Source organism: Lutjanus erythropterus, chromosome 9 (genome assembly GCF_056507025.1).
Source record: "Lutjanus erythropterus isolate fLutEry1 chromosome 9, fLutEry1.hap2, whole genome shotgun sequence".
NCBI lineage: Eukaryota > Metazoa > Chordata > Actinopteri > Lutjaniformes > Lutjanidae > Lutjanus > Lutjanus erythropterus.
In genome coordinates, this window is record NC_139325.1 from 8,479,705 (window position 1) to 8,497,195 (window position 17,491).

General features: G+C 36.6%; 2 protein-coding genes across 2 annotated transcripts; one reads left to right on the plus strand and one right to left on the minus strand.

The window, feature by feature from the left end:
• The first annotated feature begins 176 nt into the window (after positions 1 to 176).
• Positions 177 to 8,520, plus strand: LOC146321047 (dynein regulatory complex protein 9-like). The gene is made up of 10 exons (XM_084726033.1): positions 177 to 299; positions 1,257 to 1,386; positions 1,572 to 1,606; positions 2,385 to 2,504; positions 2,686 to 2,770; positions 2,941 to 3,102; positions 3,301 to 3,375; positions 7,156 to 7,287; positions 7,381 to 7,470; positions 8,379 to 8,520. The coding sequence occupies exons 2-10, from the start codon at positions 1,258 to 1,260 to the stop codon at positions 8,496 to 8,498; spliced, it is 948 nt and encodes a 315-aa protein (XP_084582159.1). The 5' UTR covers positions 177 to 299; position 1,257; the 3' UTR covers positions 8,499 to 8,520.
• Positions 8,521 to 10,082: 1,562 nt separating this feature from the next.
• LOC146321048 (uncharacterized) lies at positions 10,083 to 14,054 on the minus strand. The gene is made up of 5 exons (XM_084726034.1): positions 13,817 to 14,054; positions 13,194 to 13,335; positions 11,947 to 11,979; positions 11,244 to 11,390; positions 10,083 to 10,286 (listed from the first exon to the last, which is right to left on the minus strand). The coding sequence occupies exons 1-5, from the start codon at positions 14,030 to 14,032 to the stop codon at positions 10,087 to 10,089; spliced, it is 738 nt and encodes a 245-aa protein (XP_084582160.1). The 5' UTR covers positions 14,033 to 14,054; the 3' UTR covers positions 10,083 to 10,086.
• Positions 14,055 to 17,491: the final 3,437 nt, after the last annotated feature.

Sequence of the window (17,491 nt, forward strand, 5' to 3'; positions counted from 1 at the left end):
TTGTTTATCCATCAGTGCATGAAAAAATGCAGTTACTAAAACTAGGTGTTATTCTCAATATGTGAAAAATAAATGAATGGATAAATGGACATCAAACGAGTGGGAAACGCTGCTGTTTTGTCAGGTTACCGCTTGGTAACAACTTGGTAGTTGCGTGGGGAAAAAAACTCGGTGCCCAGCTATGTTACCATAGAGACATGTAAACGGTGCAACTGCAGGTAGGCAGCAAGGTTGTTTTGCTTCTTGACGGATGAAGTATTATTTACCTCGAGTGGCTGTTACAGAGAGAACTGAAGAAAGTCAGTTTGTTCATTTATTTATTTATTTATTTATTTATTTATTTATTTATTTATTTATAGACAGTTGTTGATACGGTCTTATCCCATGACGGTTAAAGCTAAGCTAACATCACGCCACAGTGAACTAGTTAGCTACTAGCTAGACTAACTAATGTTTCTCATGAATTTCTCACTTTTTCTCATTGTTATGACTTTTTTTAAATCTCATATTTTCGACTTTTTATCTCATAATCTCAAATTTTTTTATCTTATAATTTTGACTTTTTTTTACTCGTAATCTCAACTTTTTTATCTAATAATCATGACTTACCTTGGGGATGTTTTTTTCTTTCAGTGGCGAAAATGGGCTTCCATACATTTTAACTATTAGGCCGCTGTTGGCTAGTTTAATCTAAAGCAATGCATCATGGTCTTAAAGATCATCACATTTTGTAGCATGGTGGTCCTGTGAGAGCCATGTATGTCTAAAAAGTCAGAAAACAGCCTTTTTCAGCTTTGATTACGAAGTTCAGTATTTGCCTCTGGGATGTAGTTTAGAAGTATAAAGTTGGATAAAATGGAACCCAAGTAAAGGAAAAATAAGTACAGTACTTAATCTAAATCTGGACTGACTGATGATTGATTAATATGAATAAATTAACTGAATAATTGCCAGGTAGCAGACCCAAACCACAGTGCTGTGTTTTTTATTTTCTTTATTTTACATATTCTAACATTTCTTATTTATGTACACAAAATATTCTATTTATTTAAATATTGTTTTTTGTACACCACTCCATTTACCTATTCTTTGACCAACAGATGGAACAAGGAGGGAGACTGTGTAGCACTTGCAAATAGTTTTTGTGGCTTTCTCTGGTCAGTCAGGAGGGTCCCTTAGCAGAATTTTGCATAGGGCCCCATGGAGGACAGGACTCTACTCAATGGTATTAACAGAATCTCCATCATGACCCACAGGATGTCCTTATCCAACGTTCAGAGTCTCAGACTGGCACCTGTACTGGAGGACTGTTCAGACCAGTTGGACATACTGGGACACACTCTGACCCTGCAGATCAGCAGGGAGCAAGCAACTGCAGCGGCACAGGTTAACCTCGCTGTGTTTATCTCATGTTTGCAGTCCAGACGAACATCTGTGAAACAGCTGTCTGCTGCTTTGGTCTGATGATGATGTGACTGTTTTTACGCTAGGTTACTCTCCATTTTTAATGAGCTTACTGGACAAATGTGTTGACTGACAAATTGTGGTACTATGTGTGTGTGTGTGTTAAGGTGAAAGCTGGGCTTACCAAGCTGAGAGAAGTCTGGTAAGTTGTGCAGACCAAAACAAAAAACATTATTTTGCATCAATATTTTATTCTCTTCCTTTTTCAGACCAATAACAACATTATCATTTTTGTTACAGGCCTGAGCTTGATAAAAAAAAAAGATAGAAAAAAGAAAAGATAAATATTAAGTAGATTTGTAAAATAAATAAATAAATAAATAAATAAAAATAAATATATAAAGTAAAACAAAATGAAGTTAATCACAAACATGAGATGGCAGGCCTAACTATGATGTAGAATATTTGGGAATGAAAGACCATCTTTATCCAATCCCTCCATGATTTTGTAGGCTTTTTTTTGGGATTGTTGCAGCCTAAAGTGGCTGATTTCACAACAGCTTTTCTAAAAAGATTGTGATGCATGTTGCATTGTTTTGAAGCTTTTCTTTTGTATAATTCATTAAAATGTAGAACAACTTGTTCCAAGGAGAACCAAAAAAGCACCGATAAATGTCAATAACAATGACAAACACTGTGTTCTTTTAAATATAGTACAAAATACAAAAAAATAGTAAATAATGAAACGCTGAGTCCGTTCATAGAGATGCACATGGATGACATTGACGCAGGGGACTGCTATGATTGGAACTCACCAGAAGCCACAGTGATTGGTGCACAATTCAGAGATTAGTTGAATTTGCATGTATTGTTGCGATCATAGCATTGCAACTTCCTGGAGGCTTTAGAGGTCTTTTTTATTCTGCATAGCTACTTTCTTATCAACAATTGTTTGACTTAGTTTGTCTCTCTGTCTGCAGTCAGGACAACTCACAGCAGGTTTCTAAGCAGCATTTGGAGCTGGAGGAGAAGCACGTCTTCACTTCTCTGCTGCAGGTGGTGGAGGAAGAGAAGCAGAAGAAGGCAAAAGAACAGAGAAGGTTTGTCACTGCATCATTTGGAAACAAAAATACTAATTTTAATTGTCATAAGACAACGTAACAAGAAAATATAATTTTGTAAACACAGTGTGGTGTGATTTCTGAGAGCAGAGGAATGAAAAAAGAAAGAGTTGAAGAAAAGACTGTCTTCTGTCAGTGATGTGAGTGTCTCTTCACCCAGGGAGGCAAAGAGAGAGCTAGAGCAGAGAAAGCAAACTAAAAGGAGACAAGAAGAGGAGTTCCAACAGAAAAAAAAGAAATTTGAGGTGAGAAACTAACAGCACATCTAAAAACTAAAACTGGCTGCATGAATGACTGTTAGGAGTGAGCTAGAATATGTTCAATTGAATGAACTGACCCTTTATTTGAGAAAAAAATCAAACATGTCAGTGTTCGGGACAGTGAATGTAATACTTTGAATCCTCTCCTCCCTCAGGACATGTGCCACCTTGTCAAACAGCAGAGTCTTCACATAGAGGAGATGGCGTCACAGTTTGCCAAAATGAAGACGACGGCGGAGGAAAGAATTGAGCAGCAGCTCCAGCTGTCACAAAAAGAGATAAGTTGGGCTAAGAAGCAGCTGGAGGACCAGCTGAAGGTGGGTCCAATAGTCCATTTATTCCAGTCCAGTCTGTGTAGGTGTAGCTACCCATCAATCTCACAGAAACACATTTACAATTTGAAACACCATCAGAGTGCAGACATGACCTCCACCCTACTTTCTATTTCCTTTTCAAGAGTCTCCAGAGTGAAATGTTGTCCAAATCATGTCTTCTGTTGTCTCCTTGTCTCGCAGCTGCTACACGATCGGTTGGACGAGGAGACGAAACTTCATGAGAAGTCAAAGAATATCCTGGAAAATCAACATGAGGTTGGTACAGCAACATAACAGTTAATAGACTCATTTTTTATTTTGCAATTGTTGCTTTTGGAGACTAATGCTCAGCCATTAGTTTAGCTGCACGTTAAAGGGACATTTCACCCTCAAATCAAAAATAAATATTTTTCCTTGTCCTGTAGTGCTATTTATCCATCTTGAGTTTTTTTTGGTGCAACTTGTGAATTTTGGAGCTTTCAGCCGTAAAGATGTCTGCCTTCTCCCCAAAAAACTACAGGAACTACGTTCTTTTCTACTGCAAAGAAAATAGTTCAACATGAAACTGCTCACAATAAGGTCTGTGGGATATCTTGAGTAACCAGGTTATGATTTTTGGAAAGAGATGGTTTTGAATAGGGCTGAGCAATAAATCGAAATTATATCAAAACTGTAATATGGCCTGTTGTGATTTTCAAATCGCAGGAGGAGCAATATTTGTTAGAGGTGAAATGTGTGTCAGAATATCATTTTAAATGGAATATTATGCAGAGATGTTCTGGCCACATCGTATTCTAGAGGCTTAAGAAACATCTTTATTTGGTAATATATTTTTTAAGTGAAAACGAGAATAATGATCTAAAATTTACTATTCCATTTAATAACAATCACATTTGCAATAAGAAATATTCACAATTAGATATTTTTTCAAAATCAAATTAGCCTTAGTTTATAATTTTTCAAATGTTTTTTTAGGGCTTTAATCACCACAAGATGAATGCCATTTAGTCATATTATATTGGAGAGAAGCCAGACATCTCTACAGCTAATATTTTCAAAACTCTGCAACTCACACCAAAAATATGTAGATGGATAAATAGCACTACTGGCCAGAGGAAAAATATGTGTTTTTGATTTTGGGGTGAACTGACCCTTCACGGTTTAAGATGTGTTTAAACATGTTGTCTGGAATAAAATCACATGGATGCTTCTCAGAAGTGGTGGTTTTAACTACATTTGTGGTTTAGTACAAGTCCTGTTGAAATCCCCTCAGTGCCAGCAGAGGTCACTGTAGCTGAGATTTAAGTTAAACCTGTGACACACCAGAGTCTGAATTTATCAGTCTTCAGAAGTTGAAAGTTAGTGAAAACCAATAATGACATCATCAGTAATGACTTAGAAATTCATTTTTTATATGACATGAAAGACTATGTCAGTAACACATCTCAGTCTAGATGACTAAACATTGTGCTTACTTCACTTTGGAATTTTTATAGCCATGAGAAATATCCTTCAAAAAATGCATTAGTGTCAGGAGAATTATAACGAAAGCATTGACTAAAACTGTGACTAAAATTATACTGAAGTGAAAAAGGGAGTGCCACTGACTAAATCTTAACTAAGACAAAGCAGTAACTAAAAGAATTAATTGTGGCTTTCAGTAAGCGACTGAGACTAAAACTTAATTTAAAATTCTTGTCAAAACACTGAATTTTGGCTTAACTGAAAGATAAAATTATTCACTTTTACTTAAAATCTCTAGAATAAAAGTGATTCGATTGACTCAAAACATTCTTAAAAGAGAAATCTGTAATATATTTCATGTAATAAATAAGCAAATAAAAGAACACATGATAAGTTGAAATACTTGCTTTTCTGACATCAAGACTGCAGCCACAGTGTCCCCCTTTGACATTTTTATTGCAGGCTAGAATTGCTGTCTTTCTCTTGATGAATAAGTGTCTATTTATGAGACTTAAGAAATGGCATAGATGTTTCAGTGTCACAGTTAATTTAGCAATATGTTAATGGAGGCGCAGCACAAAAATGGAGATGATTACACACCTCTTGTTATGGAGAGATTGTACACTATACCATTGATGAAGAATAATACATCATCAGAGTGATACACATTATATATTTCAGATAGGGTAGTTTAGATCAGGGGTTCTCAACCTGTTGTAACTTTAGGCCTGTATTTTTATCTGACTTTTTACATTTCTGTTAATTCTTGAGTACACATGTATATAAAGGAGATTTCACATAAATAAGATGACAGTTGCATGTTTTGCAGGATGAACAATAATGAACAATGAACAGCTCTGACTGCCTAGTTCTGTTCTGAGCATGTATGATTATTCATGTGATCACTTAAAGGGACAGTTCACTCCAAAAATCAATATAACATATTTTTCCTCTGGCTTATACTGCTGTTTATCCATCTATATAGTTTTGGTGTGAGCTACAGAGTTTTGCAGATATCAGCTGCAGAGATGTCCGACTTCTCTCCAATGTAATGAGGCTAAAAGACACTTGAAGAAAACCAAAGAAAATACATTTGAAAAATTCAACAGCGATGTCTCTTTCCAGAATTCATGACCTGGCTACTCAAATTAATCCACAGAATTTTTCATGCAGGCCCCTGGTTTAAGTGAAGTCACAGACTTCAGTAAAAGGCAGATTTCTAAGATCTTTTTATGAATTACTCAATTTACAAATCTTTCACCGTGTACAAGTTTATAAAGGCAGCGCTGTTATAAGAGTAAAAGTAATTTTATTCGATAATCACATTTACTTTCCTTTATAAACTGAAGAGGTCGGTACATTACAGTGCACCAGCACAAGCCCAGCAAGATATGTGGCAGACATATCAGCAAAGTCATAAGGTCTCATAACAAAACTTTATCATACATCAAGTTTAGTGATGGTTCATCAGAACCTGTGCTCATTTTTACAGAGCAGTCAGGTTCAACTACAGCTCACACTGCTCTGTGTTAAATACCAGTGAGGTACCATGTAGCTGAACCTGTACTCAGCTAGCCAGATTCTTGGTATCTCGTTAGTAAAGCCCCTTGTGGTTTCCTTGTCAGTACTGTTTACTGATATCAGGACTGAACACCTCACTTTAGTGTGAACACCTGAGGTTTGAGCAGATGCAGCAGAGGCAACTGAGAGTGTCATAACAGGAGCTGTAATGAGTGGTGTTACTTTGCCTCCATAGTGATCAACACTGTAAACTACACATCTTTTTATAGCAGCCATATTAGTCTGAAGTCGTAGTGTAAACACAGGTGTGATCAGTGATACTAATTAAGTTCCCATTCCATTTAGTGTAGGGGAACCTTTCCAATGCACCAACATGCACAATAGCAGCACCCTCACTCTCTTTGACCTGAATGGAAGAGATCCTTAGTTAGTATCATTTAAAACTCATGTTTACTAGGGATGTTAATCATGAAGTGATTAATCACTGTTAAGAATAGAACCAATTAAAAACATATAAATCGAAAATTAATCAGTTTTCTAGAAATGGTAGTAATTGTACCATTTGTTGAATAAAGAAATCTAAAATAGAAGAGAAATTGAAAAATGAAATGAAAGTGACAAAAAAGGGAAAAAAGACATGTATTTTGTGTCTTATTAATTACCAAAGATTAATTGTTTCTTAGCGATTTCAACAATTGGTTAAGGAAAATGCACAAAATTTGTAGCCCTAGTGTTTCCTGGTGTTAAGGGTGGACACTGTGTCCCAGGGTATGAAAGAGATTTTTCACAGATTGCTGGGGAGTATTCAGAACAGAATTATTAGATTTTCTCTCCAAAAAAAAGCAAAACTTCTGTTGCAATTAACACTGAATGGGACCAGAATCACTTGACAGTGATGTACGTATAATTTACTAACTCATAAAAGTGGCTTCAGTTTGAAATTAGATTAAAGTTGTTAATTGAGTTAATTAAAGTTGTTGGTTATGTTTTGCACCAGAGGCTCTTGTGGTTGTGTTACCCTCAACATTTGGTTTTGTTCTGCTTATTTTTATCGTGTGTAAATATTTTCAGGCGTTTGAGCAGGTGTTGCAGCAGTGGCAGCATCGTACCAAACAGATGCTGCAGGAGACGGAGCAGCAGCTCAACAGTGTGTGCTGCAAAAGAACAGTGAATATGGACAAACTGATGGAGAAGAAGAGGCAGGTGAGCATGTCACTCAGTGAACAGCTGCTGGACACACACGGCACACACAGTCAATATTAGATGAACATTAATGAGACGCTGAATTGCTTTCAGTTTAAGGAGATGGAGCAGGTGCTGGTGGAGGAAAAGGAGGAGCAGGAGAAACTGCACCAGCAGCAGGCAGAGGCCAGAGCTGCTACCAAGGTAACAGCATCCAATCAGAACTCAGATCAGATCAATCAGTCTTGTTATTTATTGTACTGGGGCCATATTACAGAAACTTCCTAACTTAAGACTCAAGATAGGAAGAGTCTAAGGCCGACCTTCCACAGTGAATGTTGTTGCAGGTTGCAACAACATGTTGGAAACATAATTTCCATGCAACTTGACAGTGACACAAAGAACTTATTTTACTTCATCCTATTTTATCTCAGGTTTAAAAAATGTTTAACGCTCAATCCAGCATCGCTGCTACTTTTCTCTTGTTGTCGAACTAAACACTGTACTGTACATCGAAACACACAAAATATGTAGGAAAAACAAGGATAGGCACTTAACTTCAAGACAGATGAGTTAGTGGTGTTGGAAACATCTGTAGAGAAAACAAACAATTTTCTTTTGGGAAGTTTACAAACTTGGGAGATAAAAGAAAAGAAGTGGGCTAAGAGCTAGCTAGCTAACACTGCTTGGTAGACAAAAGTGTGGACAGCTTAATGGTTATAATCTTATATAATCCAGTACAATTGAAGTGAATGGTGACCGTTTTGTGGGTTTTTTTATGTTCTTTTTTTACGTTTTAAAACTGGTCACCATTCACTTCAATTGTACTGGATCCTCACATCAGCACAGGGGTGAGTAGATATTCAGTGAAATTTCATTTTTGGGTGAACTCTCGCTTTAAGATTTTGGAAAGGATGCTTGCGTAATTGACTTTTCTTATCTTAAGTTAATAACATTGACTTGGAAACTGTTCATCTTTCATGTGTTTTTTTTCCCTAAATCAGGGCCTAACTTAAATTACCAAACAGTTAAGATCTGCTAATTAGAAACTTTCTGTAGTACGGCCCCTGGTTCCTAATTCTGATGCTGACCTGTGACCTTTGGCCCTGCAGCTGCAGGCCTGGTGGAGAGGCTGCATGGTCCGCCGGGGCCTCGGCAGTTTTAAGAAAGCAGAGGAAGACAAGAAAGACAAGAAGAAGAAGAAGAAGGAAGGAAAGAAGAAGAAGAAATGAATTTTCTCTAACATTCATTTGATATGTTGAAATAACATATTTTATTGACAGTTAATGGTAATAATACAATGAAACACAAGCTTTCTTATTCCACATTTCACTTGAATAATAAACTGACATTTAATACAATTAAACAGCACCAAACATAAAAATGAAAGAAATCAAAATGTCTTTAAGTAATAAACACTACTAAGTAGTCTACTGTTAAAATGACCATGGGCCATACATTTGAACATAAGTCAATATCTTTATCATGACATGATAAGGATTTCAGTCACAGTTACAGTATTCCAATACTGTTTGTCCACACAAGAGCACAATATACAATTCATGAGCATATAAAATAATTCTACAGCAACTTATATTCCCAACAAAGTGTGCCAGTCAGAATATCAGGTCACTGGACATCAATAGGAGAAGAAATCAGATGATGACAGAGAGATGAGTCATTACAAAGTCACATCCATGTGGGAAATTAATTTAGTTGGAAAAAATTGTTCCCAATTTTATGTCCTCACATCTGACAGACCAGCAGAAGCCCCGACATTGCGAAACAGGAAATCCCTTTACTTAAGACTGTTATCTAAAGGATAAAGTTTGTGGAGCTGACGCCTGTTAATGCATACTAGAACTATTACAACACTCTGAAAACTGTAATGAGCTGTGGTTATGTTTTTAAATCAATACTAAGACCAGTTTCAAGTCACGTCCAAACCAAAACCAGAGCAGTATTAAACCAGTGACGTCAGTCAAAATATAAAAATAACAGAGGAAACAATGAATCAATGAATCAGTGATCCACAGGAAATTAATCAGCAGTAAGTGATTAATCATTCAAAGTTATTTTTTAATTTTCTCCTTCCAGATACCAACTTTGACAGCTGAACTTTGCGTATTGCCTGAGTTGGAGCAACAATCCAATACCAGTGCATAAGATAAATATATAAATAAATAAATTGGTATCAGATCGTGCACAGACCTGCATACTCACCAATACCTCGTCCAGCGTTTACATATTGAACTGAATATCTTTGAGTTTTGGACACAACAAAGCAGTTCAAAGGTCAGCTTGGGCTCTAGGAATTAAAGATTGGCATTTTTTTCTTTCATTTTTTCCACCAACCTAGAAAATAATCACCAAATGTATCAATAATTAACATAATTCGATGTGTCACTAAAAATAATGTGAAAAGAGTAGAAGCGACAGACATAAAAAAAAAACTTATAGCAAGTCAGAACAGAAACTGAAACAAATCCAAAAGGCTAAAAAAGTGTCACGGAGACTTAAATAGTTTGATCTAACAGTTGTAACCTTTCCAAAAATGACAGTGAGTGTGTTTACGTGTGCATTAGTATCCTGGTTTTGAGCCTGGTCCTGTTTTGGATTCTTTTCAGGCCATAACTGCATCCTGGTTTCTGATCACCTGCCTGCAGGTGTTCTCAACATCTCAGCCACTATGAGAAACATAACCTGGATACTCCAAAAACCCAGTTATAACAAGGATACTGGAGTGCAGTATGCATGTAAACACACTCACTGTTGCTGCAGTGTGTAGTGTGAGAGTGTCAGCTCTGTGTGGCCAGAGCCTCACACTTGCGGTTCGTCTTCGTCAGTCCAGTGGGTCTGGCCAGCGTGCATGTAGTTGTTGTCTCCGATGATGACACAGTTGAGATGGGAGCCATGGATCATGATGTTCAGAGGCTCAGCCGATGGAACAGGAGCAGGAGGAGGAGGGGAGGTCTGTCCTGCCCCCTGCTGTCCACAGCTGCAGCTGCACCTCTCCTGATCTGTAACACATGACCAAGATGATTTCACTTTCATGAGTGCAGTTTGAGAGCTGTTATATTTCCAGTGAAATACTACAAAAACATGCAGTTAATACAACATAGCATAGCATAAATTGCAGCTAAAAGTGCTTAAAGGGATAGTTTGGATTATTTGAAGTAAGGTGTTATAGTCAGTGTATTACCTAGCAGAAAGGAGTACTAGCGTGGAAGCTAAGCAATTAACTGCTGTAGACAGGGTCAACAGCAAAACTTAAAAAGAGGCTCACCTAAAAAAAAAAAATCAGTATCAGTGTGCACTATATTTAGAATATTTTTACTGCTTTACCTTGCCATCAGACAGCCTTTTCCAAAGCCAAATATCGCTTTCTCTCTCGCTCTACCAGACTTCATTGGCAAAATCATTAATTTTACCTCTCAGAACACAGGAGTTGCTGGTGTACTGTTAGTTTGCTTGTGCTATTGTGTGACTTCAGTAAATCCAAACTAACCTTTTAAAAAACACCACAGTCACACAATAAATGAAACAAACTATCCAAACGAGGCAGCAGTAGACCAGCAGCTCCTTTGTTCTGTGAGGTAAAATTACTGATTTTGCCATTGAAGTTTGGTTGACTTTGAAACTGTGATATCTTGGCTTGTATAATTTCCCATTAGAAAAGTTTGACGGCAAGGTAAAGAATTGAAAATATTCTAAATATAGCATATACATAAAATTATGTTGATTTTTTTTCTTTTACAGTGGCTAAAATAATTTTTATTGCTGACTCTGTCCACAGCGGTACATTGCTAAGCTTCCTATCCTGGTACTCCTGCTTCCTCTTTAAACTGGGGGCGTGTCCACCAACTTCTACTGTAAATAATACACTGACTATGGATAAGTATCTCATATAACCCTACTTCAAATAATGCAATCTGTCCCTTTAAAATGCTACAACAGGTTTGGCCGACATTACCCACCGTGCGTCTGGGGCTCTGATCCCTGCATTAGAGGCTGACTTTCTGCCACCACAGATGGGTAGGTGTCATTTCCGATGACGCAGTCGATCAAGGTCGAGTTGCTGATGTTCACAATCAAAATGGTGGACGGCGGATTGCGGAGTGCCACTGTTAGTGAGTGGGCAAGGAAGAGAAAGGGTAAAAAAGGGAAGAGAATATGAGAAGGGGAAGTCATTGTTCCAAAGTGGTGTAACACAGAAATGCGTCACAATCACTTAAGTTCCTTATAGTTCAAATATATGGAAAATGCTTGTTTAGAAAAAAAGCCTCAGCAAAGATTGAGGTTTTCCTTTCACAAATGTGCTGATAACAAAATGTTTTAACATTGATTATAACATCAAGTAGATCGACATGGTTTTTCTCAGTTATCCATAGTCATATAAAACACGGAAACAGAAAACTACCACACTGTTGCATACAATGAAGGAAAAGAGACTTGTATGTTTTGAGAATTCAATGATTCAAAGGTTTATTTGTCACATACAGATGCTATTAAGTGCAGTGAAATGCAATGTGGCACACTCCTAAGGCTGTGCTAAAAGGCTAGAGTGAAAATTAGAATTAGGAAAAAGAAGTTTCCCTCACGATGTAAGAAAAACAAAGGATTAAACAGAAAGATTTGAGGAAAGAATAAAGTCCATGAAAAGAAATCAAACAAACTCACCTTGTGTAGTTTTGTCCTCCTGATGGTTTTGAGCTGTAAAGACAGAGAGAAAGGTAAAGTTTTATTCATGATAAATTTTGTTTTGACATGCATGCTGCCAGCTTACAAGGAACTATGACGATATCAGTGCAGATAAAGTGAGAAATCATGATGTTTTGTAGAATAAACTTTGAATTTAAATATCAATATTTATAATTATGTTATAACATAATTATGCTGGGAAAAAAGATTTCAAAAGGTCAAATTCTTGGCAATTAAACAACCATCTAGTGATTTAATTTTGTATTAATTGTCAACTCGTCAGATTTTTCATCTGATGGAGCTGACATCTTGTGGAGTTGACAAAATGTTACGTTTTCTTTTATTTCACAGCATAATCGTAGTGAGCAGCCATCTTATTTTTTAAAGTTGCTCACAGTTCTCTTAATACTGATCAAAATATACATTTTTAAACCATAATTCTTAATTAGCTTTGATTTAGAAGGGCCACAGAGTTGACATGTTGGGGTTGAGACACCTGGTAGCAATATTATTTAACGAATTACCTGAAAAATATAAAGTTTACCAGTGCTGCGGTATTCCCACCTTTTTTAAACCAGGAATTGAGACAGGGGTCCTTAGGGTATAACTAAACCTTTTATGCTTGATTAAATTATTTTTGTTAAAATCTGACGGAGCTGATGGAAATCTGGGTGACAACTGTAAAGAGCCAACATTTTCATAAAGACGGATTTGAACATCAAGAGGATCATGATAGCACATTTTTATACCTATGTTATCAGTAGGTATCGTTGGTTTTAGATTTTGAAGGCTTTTAACACATTTTTAATTGTCTGAAGTTGTGAATTCCTGTGTGGAACAAACCTGTTTTCTGGCACAGAGCAAGTTTAGAAATGTAAAAAAAAGTCAAAGCAAAGCAAAACATTTCACAAATCACATGTATTTCATGTGTCCATAAAAAACACATTTTTAAAAAATCTGAATTAAGAGTGTTGGTATCAATATTTTTTTTAAGTGTTTCTTGGAAGGACATAACTTGTTCTCAAGAATGGGTGATATATAAAATCCAATATGACATCAGGGCAGAAGAAAACACAAGCAAAACAACTTAAAATAAGAAAAAGGAATGAATATACATAAAACGCTGGCCACACAAAAATAAAAACAGGCCAGCCTGATATGTAAAATCTGTGTGGCTGTATTTGTGCTCGTCATCGATCAGTGAATATGCCAGAGATGAGTTTTACCTGGGCAGCATGTGACCTTTTCGCAGAGCAAGGTGTCCAGAGGGCAGCAGAACAGCTGGAGGGCTCTTGTGCAGCTCTTCTGCGCCACCCGGTGCATCACTTGGATCAGTCTGTGCATGTTGGCGGCTTTCCGGGTCACCATCTGAAAAAAAAACAGAGGCAGACAACAGATATGTTATGTCACATCGTCTCATACCTGGGTGGTTTGCCCCTGCATATCTAGGTCACGTGAACTTTCACTAAAGCTGGGGAAAACACACAGACCGCAGCTCACAATTACGGAAATGGTCCCATATTCGGAGCCAAAAGTTTTATCGCAAAACCAAGTTGGTTTTAGAGTATGATATATATATAAAACAGATGTAGATGTAGATATAACAGAAATGTCTCACTGTACAGCGGCAGGAATATAACTCATACAGTCCAGCTGTAGCCACGGGGGTCCACTTTCCCCAGATGTTTGTCTGACAGGCTAACTTTACTTACTTTGATTCATTCTGAAACGCTCTTAACTCTCCAACATCGGCTCGAAATAATCGATGCAAATAATAAATAAATTATCACTTTGCAGTAATTACATAGAATAAAAAATAACGAATAGTAAAGAAATCTCCAAAACCCACCTGATTGAAAGTCGATCTCTCTTTCATTTTAGTAAGATTGCTGTTATTTGTGGGAACCATAGACAGAGGGTCGGGGCAGTACATCTTTTCACGGACACCAACTAAAATATCCGTAAAGCGCTCAGCACTCACTGATATAAAGAATTTTTCGGTGAAGTCCCCCGGCGCATGCGCACTCCAACTTGGGGTTTCCATGTGGTTATGGTAAAGACACATTAACACGGGGGGGCTGGTTTGTTTTCATCTTGAATACATGGAATTATCGACGATTCAAGAATGCTCTGGAAGGGGACTTTGCATATTATTGCACGATGCTATGTCACGGACCTAAAACATTTTTTAAGTTTCTGTGAGAATGCAATGGTATCATATCGTTTATTTGTCATTAACCGATACAACAGTAATATTGCAACTACTCCGTCTCCGTATCACATTATGTTATATTTTAATTCCCATAAGTTTTGACAGTTTTGCAGACCGGCTGTTTGTCTCTTCCTTGCTGCGTTGTTTCACCCACCTCGGTCCTGGGGCCTTCACTGCACCTCGTATAGTCGTAATTCCAAGCTCTGAAGCGTTAAAATACACCTAATTAATGTTATAAGCTATAAAACAAAAGGATATATAAGCGAAACCAGCTGAGTGCATGTTGTTTAAGCCTGTTTTGCACCGAAGCATCGGAAAGAAGAGGAAGAAATTATGCAACAGGAATGCACTTTGAGTTTGTAGGTGTGTAGGTGTAGGTGTCCTCCAAGCTTACATCAACACCGTAGCTGATGAATTCTTTCAAACACCACACTTTTGAGGAAATATAATAATGTTCATAGCTGAACTAAGTAGTTAAGTCTTGTGCAAGCTAAAAAGTAAATCATTCTGTTCGATCAATACTGAGTGTGCTAATTTTAATCACAATAGAAGTTTCTATTACTTAACCTACTTTAACTACCACTCTGGTTGTGAAAGCACAATATTAAACAGTTAAAATTAAAATAACCAATTATATATGTACACATAAATATCAGCCAATGGGGTATTCACAGGTGGATGGGTTTGGTAAATGGTCATGTAGTTCTAGGCCAATCATATGAGACAGGATGGACAGGAACAGGGGTTTGATTGATATGGTGACACCATATATGGACCATGAAAAGGAGAAGTGCATATCTGAGGAGGTGCTAGCTGGTATAAATTGGTCTTTTCCCAGAATATGCCTCACGAATGAGGTATACTTTAACAACAATCTACACTGTGCTATGTTGGAAGTGTCAGAACACAGAAAAATAAGAAATTTGGAGATATTTAAGAACTATAAACACCACTATAAAAAGCAGATCTACAAAGATGAATCAAATTTTATATGTTTATTAAATTATTTTCTGACTACTTTGATAATCAGGTAATCAGTTTGAATATTTTTTTGAGAAAGAAAAGTCAAAGTGATCTGATTCCAGCTTCTGAAATTTATATAATTTCTCGATTCTTTAGTCCTCTATTACAATAAAGTGAATATTCATACTAAAGACATCATCTTGGGCTTTGGGCTTCTTTTTATGGACCATACAATTAATTGATTTATCAAGACAAAAAGTCTTCATTTGTGCCTGTTAGTGAATGACTGACTGACACAATATTAATATTGCAACTACCTCTCAATATTAAATGATATCATATATTAATTTTTTTAGGGTCATTTATCTCTTCCTTGTTGTGTTTCTGCCAGCTCTGTCCTCATGCCCTCACTGCACCTCGTACACTCTTAATTCTTAGTGCAGAAGTGTTAAAATACACTACATTAATATAAGGATGTATAAAACAAAAGGACACAAGCAAAGCTAGGTTAATACATTTCTACATAAGATGACATGGACCTATTTTGCAGTGAAGCATCGGCACAAAGAGGACATGATGCAACGGGAATGCACAGTGATTTGTAGGCTGTAGTTTTCCACAAAGCCTACTTCAAAACAATAGCTGATGAAACCTTTAAAATGCCATAATTGTGAGGAAATATAATGATGTCAAAATAAGAAGCTGTTGGCATAAATTGTAGTCTATGAAGTGATATACTAGATTTTCTGTTGTGAGTCACAGAGTTTTGGAGAAATTGACCATAGAGATGTCTGCTCTTTCTCCAGTATCATATAAAGTAAAAAAAAAAAAATCCAAAATCCAAAAAGCATGACTTGGTTACTCAAGATAATTCACAGACCTTGTTATGGACAGTTTTATATAGTTTCATATATATACTTCCTACATGAAACTGCTCACAACAAGGTTATGATTACTGAAAAGAGACGTTGCTGTTGAGTCTTTTTTGGGTCTGTTGAACATCACAAGCCGAGTGTCATTTAGTCGCATCATACTAGAGACAAGGCAGACATCTCTCCAGCTGATCTTAGCTACTCACACACAAAAAAAAAAATTCTTGATGTATTTGGGGTGAACTGTCTCTTTAAGTCTCCTGCAAGTCAAAAAAAAAAAAAAAAAGACTTCCTATTTTATCAGTGCTGAGTATGTAAATTATAATCATGATAGGAGCATGACTTCAGCTATGTCAACCAAAACTCAAAAGAAGTCTTAAAGGGTCAAAACTCTGGCAAAACTTGTGATATAAATCAACTTTATTGTGAGACCACAGTATTAAGAAGTGAAAATGAAATTTAACTATCCTGTACATAAACATAGGATACCAGCCAATGGGGCATCCACATGTGGATGAGTTTGGTAAATGGTTATGTAATTCCAGACCAATCATATTACTGCACTTGTAGAGAGGCCAGGGGTTTGACGTATATGAGTGACACCATATATGAATCATAAACAGGAGAAGTGCATATTTGCGGAGGTACTAGTTGGTATAAAACAGATCTTTCCACAGAAAATGCCTCTTCAGTGAGGCATACTATGAAAACAATTTACAGCATGCTATACACCTATAGTAAGTATAAAAAATACAAACAGAGATAAAGAAAGAGAACCTGCAGTGAGAAACATGAAAAAACATAAATGAGGAACATATTTAAGAATTTAAAGGACCAGTATTTAGAATTAGTGGCATATAGTGGTGAGCTCATAGATTGCAAAGTCCTCACATCACCAGCACTGGGCAATGGGGCATCCGCATACGGGTGTGTTTGATAAATGGTTATGTTATTCCAGACCTATCATATTAACGCACTTGTAGAGAGGCTAGGAGTTTGTTGAATATTGGTGACACCATATGTGAACTGCATATTTGAGGAGATACTCTAAATACTAGAAAAAATAATAGTATTTATTATACTTATTGGAAGTGCCAAAAAATTCAAACTGATATAGAAAGAAAACTTGCAGCAAGAGACAAAAAACAATAATTTAGTTATTAGAATATATTAATGAACTATAAACAACACTAAAAAAGTCCTCATTCATAGATTGCAACTCCCTCACAATATTAAATTATGTCATATAGTAATTTTCTTATGTGTGGACAAACCAATATGAGCTATCCTTGATTTCAAGTGTAGGTGCATTAATATTAGGATTTATAAAACAAATAGATACAAGCAAAACTACATCTTGTTTACACCTGATGGCTAATAAGATGGCATGGACCTATGGACCTGTTTTGTTCTGAGGCATCGCAACGAAGAGGAAGAAATGATGCAACAGGAATGTACAGTGATTCTGTAGGCTGTA